Source organism: Dendroctonus ponderosae, unplaced genomic scaffold, assembly GCF_020466585.1.
Source record: "Dendroctonus ponderosae isolate FM_Combo_2020 unplaced genomic scaffold, Dpon_F_20191213v2 Dpon_F_20191213_8, whole genome shotgun sequence".
NCBI lineage: Eukaryota > Metazoa > Arthropoda > Insecta > Coleoptera > Curculionidae > Dendroctonus > Dendroctonus ponderosae.
Genome location: NW_026019016.1, coordinates 8,968,555 through 8,980,530, shown reverse-complemented (window position 1 = coordinate 8,980,530; position 11,976 = coordinate 8,968,555). Strand labels below are relative to the sequence as shown.

At 32.0% G+C, this 11,976-nt stretch overlaps 1 protein-coding gene across 1 annotated transcript; it reads left to right on the top strand.

Annotated features, from left to right (window-relative positions):
- Positions 1 to 3,965: 3,965 nt before the first annotated feature.
- On the top strand, positions 3,966 to 11,629 carry LOC125505400. The gene is made up of 6 exons (XM_048669141.1): positions 3,966 to 4,350; positions 5,354 to 5,557; positions 6,555 to 6,860; positions 8,596 to 8,781; positions 11,009 to 11,209; positions 11,268 to 11,629. Exons 1-6 carry the CDS (start codon positions 4,210 to 4,212, stop codon positions 11,577 to 11,579), a joined length of 1,350 nt encoding a protein of 449 aa, XP_048525098.1. The 5' UTR covers positions 3,966 to 4,209; the 3' UTR covers positions 11,580 to 11,629.
- Positions 11,630 to 11,976: the final 347 nt, after the last annotated feature.

The window sequence follows — 11,976 nt, the reverse complement described above, 5'->3', positions numbered from 1 at the left end:
TTTGATTTTGTCAAAAATCCTAAACATATAAAATTTAATTGTAATAAATGAACTAAAAACAATTTAGATATTACTTGAAAAACATCGACCTATGTAATAAAGTTATTTCAACAACGTACTTTTTCGGAAAGTACGTTCCAAAACTGAGAATTTCTATAAAACTGAAATATTTCAGCAAATTTGTTGATAAACGCGGTTTCGCAACAATTAGACCAAGCCTAACAAATGATAAGGATAAAATACTACAGCCGGCAGTGTTAATATACCAGGTTGTCCAAGTTATTTGTACCAAAAGTGAGCAGTGATACTACTTAGAAAAAAAAATTTGGTGAATTATTTTAACTTTATAAAACAATAGCCAGCAGTTCTGGAGCTCTCAAAAGATTGTTTTTATATTGAAATCACTAAAAGGGTGAATGGTATAGAAAAACATTCTCATGTGTCTTAGTTATATATGAAAAAAACTAGCAAAATTAATTAAATATGAATGTTGTAAAACGATTGCGTTACGCATATATTAGAAAAGAAGTTTTATACTTTGTTACCTAACAAAAATATATCTATATTCTTCTCCGACTACTCTCAAGGTGTTAAAACATTGTTTTATGAGGCATAAAAAATTATATTTTCCCTTGTGACAACGCTGAACCCTTCCCGGCATAGTCTCCTTCAACATGTTTGTCCATCAAATATATTTTAGTCTGCAGGCAGATGTTTAAATATAAAAAATGTCATAGCAGAGTTACGAAAACATTCTGTTGAGCGGCGATTTTTAACTTTACTTTCTTCGTTTGCTTCAGCATTATAAAAATATTTTTTTGTTGATATTAGGTGATTCTTCTATTTTTAACTAGTCCACTCCTAAGGTGTCTTTCAAATAGATTAGGCCAATTTAGTCTGTCTGCTGTGTCAAGTAATAATTATTTACAGAATGTTTAGATGTTTATTATACAAATGGAACATAAATTCAATAAGTTTTAGTTAACATCTACGTCTGGCTTTTTTTGTCGAAATTTTCGAGGTTTCATAATTATATTCGACTAGGCCTGGGAAACACAGTGAATTTTTAGGAATTGGCGCAGAGCTACCTAAATGGCTTGATGCGCCAACCCAACGAAACGGCGCAGTAACTCAGTTCCGTTGCTGGGAAGAGGCTGATGACTATTTTTACTCCTTTTTAGATTTATTTTTAAGGGCCATTTATGAAGAATATTTTAAAATTTCTTCAAAATTTCAGAATGTTCCAGTTTTAGCCAGGTTATTCTTTCTGCTAAATGCTCAATCTTCTAAAGTTTCACTTAAAAATGCTGAAAATCTTAAAGTATTTTCGCTTTGTAAAAAGTTTTGAAATCCCTTTCCGGCTTCGAATTTGTAACAAAAATGAAATAATTTTCTATCAAAAAACGCACACAATACGCGAAAGTTTATAATAGATTATTTGAAAATCTCGTCACCTCCATACCTCTGCAGAGTTTGTTAAAAAAAATGTTTTTTAGTTTTGACTGATTTTTTTTGTTTTACCTTCTACTCAAAAACGTTCTCGAATTTCACTTAAAAATACTGACGATCTGATAAATGTATAACTTTGTAAAAATTTTACAAACATTTTTCAGCGTCAAATTCGCGATATAAACGAAAATAAATTCCTCCCGTTTTCCCCGAAAACCATTGGTTTTCTCCAAAACCGATCACAAAACGAAAAGTTTTTAATCGCGAGAACGCAAAAAACATTATTTTTTGATGATTTTCATCTTTTCTTACAATAACGGGGTCTTTTCAGCCAAAAGTTGCGAGAGATCTATTTTATAAGAAAACTCGTCGACTTTCTTTGGACTCAGTTCTGTTACTGGGAAAATCTATGTGACTCTTTGTCAGTTGTTTGAACAAAGTAGTAAAACGTTGCTCAGAAAAAATGTTGATGACCTTTCTTTAGATGTGAAAATTCCAGTCTCGGGTCTCGTAAGTAATAAATGACTTATAACTCATTAACCAATGAGTTATAACGCGTGAACTAAGAGCGGCAACAACTCAATATCGCAACTCAACACAGTGTTACCCAGGCCTATATGCGACCACGTCTCGTACATCAGGATATACAAACGCAAAAGCTTTTGAAAAAGTTAGTTATATATAAGTATATAAGTAGTTAGTTATATAAAACGACAAATATATTCAAAAAACTGTATATCAGTTACGCACTTAAATTGTGTAGAATTCAATATCTTTTATTGGTATTAATTTTAAATTGTGACAAATACACGAATACAGAGGCTTAAAAAACTCTGAAAAACACATCTGAAAAGTTCTCTGAAGAATTAGTGAACATGCACAACATCTACGATAATGTTTACATTAAATGTACTAACAATAGACTGTCTATTATGGTGTTCATGAAAATGTTATTATCGAGCTTTGTTAAAATGTCTTTCCCAGAGTATATGTTTTAAATGTAAAGAATATCTGCGTATTCAGCATTTGAAAAATCAGCCATTTCAACAAATAAAGTTTTCAACTAATGTGAACTTACTCGAAATTATGTAAAGCGCAAAAAGGAAGGAAGTTGAAAGTGAAGTTACTTAGACACTCGAAATGGCAGAAATTGTAAATTTTGTCAATCAGTGACAAAAACTAGTGCAGAGCCAACTTTTTAATAAAAACCCGATTACGCTGTGCAATAAATCGATTTTAATTTTTTTACTCAAACACGGTGCGTTGTAGAAAAATAAGCCAAGATACGTTTTCTCTTCCAATATGAATAGCAATTTGAATCAAGATGTTTGTTGTTTAAAAAATCAGTGGCGTAATATTTTAGTATTTAAAATTATCTACAGACGTGCCTGTACCCACGCCACTGGAAAAGGTTGAAACAAATTTTTTATCACAAAACATGTATTGCTGTTAAGTGCATAAGGCTATAAAATTTCATGAAAATATACCAAGAGGGTTTCCGCAATATTAATAAATAAAAAATAATAATTAAAATGTTAACACCCTGTATATCGGAAACTATGTGTTTTCGGAACATTTATTAACGAAATATATCGAAAATTATTTGCACTATCACCCACTGCAAGGAGTGCATCTGCCTACCAAAGGGCCGGTATATTAGATAATCAATATGTAGAACAACTATTATTTTTCGATTCTATTAGGTCCCGTTCGTTGGGCTTAGCTTTAAGTCAAAAACCGTAATCTGTTTTTTTTCTGGCTAATACTATTGTCTAACACTTGGTAAGAAAAAAGTTGTTCTTAGCTAGAAAGATTGTTGTTTCATCTACTGCCTAAAGGATTTTTTAGCACTTAAGGATGGCGGCTCAAATTACTTGATTTTACAGAAAATATAAACGCTCACCAAAGAGAAAAGATATGGAAAAACAATTGAAATGGTATCAGATTATATTTTAATATTCTTATCAGTCGAGCTGATCAGACTATGTCTTATTTGTGAGGTAAAATACGTGATATTTTTTACACTCAGTTTTAAAATAATCTAACAATAAAGTTACATGAACAGCAAGAATCAGTCACAAAATGGACAATAATTAAATTATAGAAGCTAACGAAATACTGATTGGCTGAGTACTAAATCTGATTAATTATACCTTTTCACTAGTTAGTTACTTTAAGTAACCACCTAAACTAACCTGTTTTTGAGCATAAACCCTATTTTCGTAACATTATTAAGGAAAAGATTTAATGGTTTTAATTTTCCTATTGCTGATTATTGCCATTATTAAAATCATATTTTAGAACAAGTCATATTTAATCTAAACGTTCATCCATAAAAATGAATTTTCAGCTGATTCTAAATAATTTAATTATATCGTATATCCTGATGCGTTTTTCAACCATTTATCTTTTATGTCGCTATTAATTTAACGAAATAACCTTAATTATGCGTTTTTCTATATTAATCACTTCAACAATCCTACACATGGCTTATTGTTAGGAAATCCAATTAGATTAAAATTTATAAATTATTATTATCGATTAAAGTGCACGCTTCGCTATAGTTTATATTATCCAGAAAAAAAGCAGTTTGTTTTAAACTATGTTATTGATTGGTTATCAAATGTTATCACAAAATTTATATTAGTTTTTACACTGATGACAAGTCCATCTTACGCAGTACAGGGCTTATAAATGCGCTACCAGGAACTTTCAAGAATATTATTCTCAATACTTCACGTGTAAAAGTAGTGCTAAAAAATGGCAGTAAAATTATACGGTAGCATCATCAGTCCCCCAACAAGGGCAGTTTTAATGTGTGCAAAAGCATTGGGGGTGGATCTAAAATTGATTCCTATCGATTTAGTGGCTAGTGAACAAATTTCAGAAGATTTCATGAAGGTAAGTGAGAATATGTATGGGTTACAATGCTCAACATTTGGCAATTTTTATTCACTTATTTAGGCCTCTCAAACCTAATAGTTAATACTTGGTACATAGAAAACTCATAATGTACAAAGTAGCCCATCTGAGCCGAGACTACCTTGGGTGAAAATTCATTTTTTAAGTGTTTTCTTCAAATATAACAATTTTTTTTTGTATAAAACAATAAAAGGTTTGTTTCACGTGTAGGCAAATTATTTAAATAAGATGTTTATTTTTGAAGCAAATATGTTTTTTTCCAAAATATTGAAGCTTTGAATTTAAGAATCGCGGCTTTTTGTATTCCATGTTAATAAGTATGATTTTTATGATATTAAAAAATTCTCAACAACCTGCAATTTAATGAATTTAACTGCAAAAATGACACCAAAAATATTTAAGTCTGCATCTTCAATTCTGTTTATTCAATCAAGACTTTGGAAATTCTCATGGATGTTAATAATTCTAATTTTCTTCTAAATTTAAAGTAAATTATTGTTTTTATTGTGCATCACTTTATTGAAAATATCTGAATGTTTTAGATATTTTCAATAGTAGAATTAATCAGAATATTTAGAATAGATCAGTGTCACGTAGAATTACTGGGAATTAAAAAAATCTTGTGATTGCATAATTCGTATTTACGGATTTTGAACAAATTGATGAAAATTGAAAAAGATTGAACTTTTATATCAAACGAAGATAATTATTAATTTCTTCTCCATTTATGTGCGTTTTTAAGGCGCAACTTATACACATCAGCTATTATTTCTGTTCTGAAGTAATTTAAATAAATATATCAATTTGTTTTAAAAAAAAACTGTATTAAAAGTGTGTTAAATCAATAAAGAATACCTTCTTATCATTTCCATTCGGGGCATAGGTTATTGGATACAGTAAATATTTTATTTGTGTATATATCTTAATCAGCTAAGTTCAGAGCCAGTTTATAAAAAAACACTACACGTAAATACATTTGCAGATAAATCCTTGCCATACCATACCAGTACTCGAAGACGACGATGGATTTATTGTAACCGACAGTCATGTCATAAATGAATATTTAGTTGATAAGTATGGAAAGAATGATTCGTTAAATCCCAAAGATCGTAAAGTTAGAGCTACAATTAATCATCGACTACACTTCGATTCTAGTGTATTTTTCGTAAAAGGAGTGAACATAGTTGTAAGTATTGATACACGGTGTGGTCAAATGTATACAACTTTTGGACTATTAACGATAGACCACCAAAAACACATGTAACTTTATTCCCGAAAAAAAACAGAAATCCTCATTATTATAAAAGGTACACCATATATTTTTGGAAAGTGAAAGAAAAGAATTTGACACAGAGGACGATCGAAAAATGTGCAAGATGCTTTAATGTTATTTAATCTTTAATGAAACTGTTGTTTTCCATGGTATTTCGACCACTAGTTAATACTCATTTTCAATGTATAGCTCTAAAACCTTTTCCGATTGGCTTGATAGTTCCCATAAAATCAGTTAGGGAAGAAAAAGCAGTTTATTATTGGTATATTTTCAAGTACTAGTAATAAATGACTGAAGGTTGATGGTTTAACGTACTTTAATAAATTTACTACCTCTGTGTGAAAAAAAAATTCAAAATGTGTCAAATCTAATAAAACAAGGGATCTAAGGTTCGCAACCCTGTACAGTATTTTTTTATGATGAGCAGAAAACTTCTTCTGACAAACCGTTTTCCAATATTTGCCACTGCTTGATGAAAATTCTAAGTAACTCAAATGAATTCGAACGAACCAAAGTTAGCACAAACCACAAAAATATCCATTTAAAAATTCTCATACTTGAATCTAGCTTTCTTTTTAAGTAGAGCATCAGTACATTTCAGTCAACCGTTTTCTTCTGACAATATTAGCGTTGTTAAACCGATCCATATCCAAAACTTACATTAAGTAGATAAGCAATGGCGTAGCCAACTGAATATACAAATATTCCGTCACGCTTACTATAGCAGAAGAGAATTCGTTTCTTGCTTAATTTACGTGCAGAGCCACTTATCTTATATAAATAATCTTCGAGAGAAGGAAGAAAACACACAAAAAAACAGTTTAGCAACAACGCATTTGCCACAATTAAATCTAGTGATTATCCAAATCGAACAAGCAACTGTAACTCATTGAATCCGTGTTTGTTTTAGAAACCGCTGGTTTTTGGTGGAGGTGTGCAACCAGATAAAACCAAATTGGAAACTTTAAAGGAAGTGTTTCTTGTAGTCGAGCGAATGCTTGAACAATGCAAAAGCCTCTACATTGCAGGCAACGAATTAAGCATTGCAGACTTTAGCTTTACATCCACAATTACACAATGGAATATATTTGTTCCCTATGCCGATTTTCCGAATATCAAATCCTACATTGAGCGAATTCAAAAACTTCCGTTTTACGAAGCCAACAGAGAAGGACTTGCTGAGTGCAATGCATTGATAGCCTCATTTCTTAGGCGTTGAAACAGAAAAGAAATTATTTGGATTTATTACTCTTGGGGAAATCATAAAATATTTAGGTAGTTAAATACTTTGTAATTAATTTTTCTATAGTGGGATTTTCGGTTAACGGATGGTGGCAAAATAACACACTACTTTTTCATGATATAAAACAGAGTCTCTGTTCTCCATTTTAGAGCCCTGAGGATGACTTGAATAAAGTCGAAACGTTGGCCCATAAAAAAGTAGTGTTTTATTTTGACACCATCCGTTGACCGAAAATCCCACTATTGAAAAATTTATTACTGATTATCATCACGGTCACTAATCAACCACAACATACGTTAAATACTTTGTTTATTATATTTAAACGTATATAATTATGAATATTCTTGAAACGATCAGATATTTATAAACCATTGTATAATATACAGCATGGCATTAAATAAAGTTTCTTTATTGCAACAATGATCCAGAGTTTCATTCATACTTCTGCATCATTGCCTGACATCCCTAATTGCTTTCTTTTGAAGCCATTTAGGAAAATAGTAAAATGATCCTTGTGCAAGTTGAACTTGGGCGAGTTTTAAAGTCAGTTTTCAAACTCAAAAATTTGATATGTTAAAAAATGTGTTGAGATATAAGCCTGCCGTTTTTTTGCAATTGGTGAACCTTTAAAATGTCACAATTGAAAATATTTAACACGTTATGAAAAAAATCAAAGTTTCCAAACCAAGGAAACAAATCAATCAAAAACCAATATGCAACAACACTAAAACACAGTAGTTCTGAAAAAAAACTTTTAATCCACCACTACCTGCAATCGGTTTTGATATAGTCTTAGACTGAAGAACTTTTCAGCCCTGTTTTACTGAAAAACGTGMAAGCTTTCAGCTCTTAGAACGAGTTGAAAAGTGAACGATGTTCAAATTTCCTTGCTATTAGTGCATGGTCTGATTTTMCAGAGCTTCTCAAGTTTGATGCACAACAATGTTGGGAGTTGCATTTTAAAGAGAAATTTAAAATTTTCAAAAGGGGCAAAAATGTGTTGATCCCGATCCTTTAAAGTATCATGAAATCGCTTAAAATATGGAGAAACATCTTAAACCGGAAAGTAATTGTAATTTCCTTGCAAGTACTGGAGGAGCTTTATTTTAAAAAGATCTCATCTTAGCATGAAAAATCGTTGAATTGTGATATAAAAACAGCAAACTTCTAAGTGAAAAATTCAGTGTATTTTCTAGTAAGCAAGTCAAAAGCTCAATTTGCCTGGAGTTTTCGAACTGGAGGCTGCAAACTATTAAATATTCTCAGTCAACAAACGATAATTTCCGGACAATCAGTATAGAACCCGMTTRATTCGCAGAATTCCAAGTTGCGTCTGCAACAGCGTTCAATTTTCCATGCCRATTCGAACTTCAGAAACTTTGGAGSTTTGAAAAACTTCCATTTCGAAGATAAGAGAGTTTATTAATAATTTGCCCGTTTTTGAATACTCATTAATGCAATTGAGTTAAATAAGGACGCATTTGCGACTCTCCTGTACTAGTTACTACGCCTAATTTTTACGTTATCGCCTAATACGTAACTGGTAAAAAAAGCCGCTTATCTATAATTTATTCTTTTTCAAGCCCATTAAAATACCAGTTTGCACCTAAACTATTCAAATTCTAGGCAATAGATAGACTAGGGGTTTCGCATGACCACGCTCCTGAACGTGGTTGACAAGAGTATAAATTGAAGTTCATTCTAGTAAAAATCTAGTAGCAATAGAAACCTAAAAACGTTAGGGGATAAAATGGGCCTTAAACTTTACGGAGCTGAAATCAGCCCTTGTGTTAGGGCCGTGTTGCTAACTATCGAAGCTCTAGAATTGAAGGGTGTGGAGTTTGTAGATGTGGACTTGCTTAATGGAGGCACGCAAACTGCAGCTTTTTCAGCCGTAAGTAAAGAAAAAGTTGGATACAATTCCAATGTGCTTTAGGTTTAATCTTGATAACGTCAGGAATCGAAAAACCATGTTAGAATTGTTTCGTAGGTAGAAAGTGTTGAAATAAGTTTTTCCCGCATTTTTCGAATCCATTTGGACCTCTGGTCCAATAAATGGATTATAAATATTGTGCACAAAAGTCAGTTTATAGAAATAGTTGTGAGTTTTCATGGTTTGCTGTAATGTTAAATCAAATTTACGTGAGTAGGCCGCTTGTATCAAATGTAATCAAAACATTCAGAAACCAGATAAAATTTAAAAAAATAGGAGATAAAAAAGTTTCAAATTGAACCAGTTGGTAGACCTGTGTAGGTGCTTTATTGAAATATTTGTTTGTTCTAGAGGTTTTAGCAACAAAAGAAAAGGGATGGCACACAAAATACACCTGTAAAAGTAGGTAGTTAAAACTGAACGAACATGTGTAATATCGCTCAAATACTACACTAAAAAGATATGTAGTGAGAAATTAACAATCCCACTACAATTTGTGGTCCTTCGTGCTGCATTCATTTTAGAATCAATATGATATAATTAAAAACGTTTTGTTATACCATGAATTTCAGTGATGCATTTTGGCACAAATGTATTGAATCGAAAATTTCAGAATTTGTCACAAATTGCCATCAAAAAGATAATATTGAAGAGGAACAAAGCTTCGCATAACTCTGAAAGCGGAATTCATAACTCGTTTAGAGATGAAACTCAGTTTCTTGAAGCTACTAGTCGAAATGAAGCCGAATTAATTTAATGAATTGCCCTAATGTAAACTCAAGCCCCGTAAGCTTTTCTACTAGCATCACAAAATCCACGTAGTTGAAAAATACAAGCAGATCCATTGGAAGAATGAAGAAAATGTCTTCGAATGTTAAATAATCGCATTTCTGGGAATTTATTGAAATAACTGTTCTATTGGGAAAAAAGAGAACCAGCGAGGAAATCACTCCCGTTGATGGTAGACTTTCAATTTTCTCGCCTAAAAATTTCTGCAGCGCCGATCAGACCTAAAGGATGAGTGCTATTTTTGATACCTCGCTTTTGGATAGGAAATATGCTCAAAATCAGCAGGCAATGATACTGCAAATACATTTAATTTCCAAATTATGCCAATAACTTTAATTGCTGCAACTTCAACTTTTATGTCGTAGTTAGTTGACATCCTCAATTAGAAAAAAATGATGTGAGATAGAGGACCATTTGGGTAAATTGAAATTTTCTGATTTACACATTTCCAATAATTGGTGATATAACATAGCTCCTGATGCGACCCGATAATTGTGATTTTGATTCAAAGCTGTTACTTACGATACATCTTCTCTATATCATACGCTAAAGTGAATTTAAATCTTCTTAGAAAGAGTCTAGCGGTTGAGGACGATATAATTCAAGGAAAAACCGGATGACGCTTCCATTCAATACAATACAATTCTCAATTGATTTGCTCGCGTCACGAACAACACAATATTTTATTATCTGGTGTTAAAGATAGCGGAATAGATTGAGTATGACCAAAGCGAATATACTCGTGTAAAAAGTTTTTGTAATCCTCGTGAAGTTTAGAAGAATTTTTAAGGCGGTTTTCTTATGGAAAAAAACCGTTGTTTTGCTATAAAAAGTGAATGATCAAAGAAAAACTTTTCTTTTGGTGTTTTGAAACGCCAATGAACTTAATTTTTAATATTTTCTTTTTGTGACAATAATGGAAAACTAGAAGCCAAAGCCGCCAATGTAAAAGCTAGTATTTGAACAAAGATCAATAGAAGCAATTGTGTTCCGAATTTCACTTAAATCGGATTAGTGCTTCAAAACGTATAATAGAAAACCGAAAAAAGATCGTATAATATTTTAACGTTCTCGATCTCCGAAACGTCGTGATTTAGAGAAAAGTTATATATCATAATATAGAAAATTGATTCTAACATGTTCTACCAATTCCTGAATTTTCAATATGAAACTTGAATCAGTCTGCAAATTACCATCAGACCAAAGTGCTAATATGTTGAATATATTAAGATTTCGGCACACCTCATCTATTTATTTATTAAACTATTTATGGTTCAGTTAGTTAGTTAGATAATTTCTACAATTTTGAATGTTTGCTACTAATCATTTGGAAAAACTTCTGCACCTTTTCACTTTTGCTTCTCCTGATATACAATAATTTGCTTCATTATTACATCAGATTAACCCGCTTCAAAAAGTGCCAACAATACAAGATGGAGACTTAATATTGTGGGACAGTCACGCCATCAACGCCTACATAGTGAGCAAATATGGAAAAACTGACAGTCTCTATCCGAAAGATCCCAAAAAGCGGGCTTTAGTTGATGCAATGAACTTCTTTGATACTGGATTTTTATTTGCAGGACACGACGTTGCTATAGTAAGGCTTCCACAGTTATATTTTGTAAAATGGGTCTTTAATTTTCAGTTTTTTTTAGAAATCAATTGTTACTTCACCAACACCCACTAGTGTAGACTCCCAGATAGCGAAACCCCTTGAAGAGGCATATGCTTACTTGAATACAATTTTAGAAAAACGTGCCTACGTCGCTGGCTCTCAGCTCACTATCGCTGACTTTAGCATAGCTACGACTTTATCGTCATCGACGAGTTATTTACCGCTAACACCCGGCAAACATGACAAAGTCCTGGCATGGTACCAAACGATTAAATCCCTGCCGTATTTTGCGAAAGTAAATGCTGCTGGGTTAAAGCAAGTCAAGGAGGTTTTAAGCAAGAAACTTGCCTAAGTGCATATGGGTTTGAAAATGTTTTCTCAAAGTAAATGCATTCAAAATCAGCGCTTATTGGAGTTTTATTTAATAAATTGCTTGCACTAGTACAAGGTGAATCTGAAGTTACGACAGACAAATTATCTGTGCCACATGGCACTGAAAATTGTTAGCTTCTACTACTTAGATTATTTGAAAAATGTCTCGCTTGGGAACTTGAAAGTTTGTAAATCTTATGTGTTTCAAAAAGCTGTCCACAAATCAAGAGTAGGCACAGGAAAAAGCGTACAGTCATTTTATAAACAATTGCAGTAATTTCGATTTTAAAGTTTAACACGCTTTATCTACCGCGGTTCAAAACGTATAACGAATTAATAAAAATTATATTTCATAATGCAATAAAGAAAAATGATCT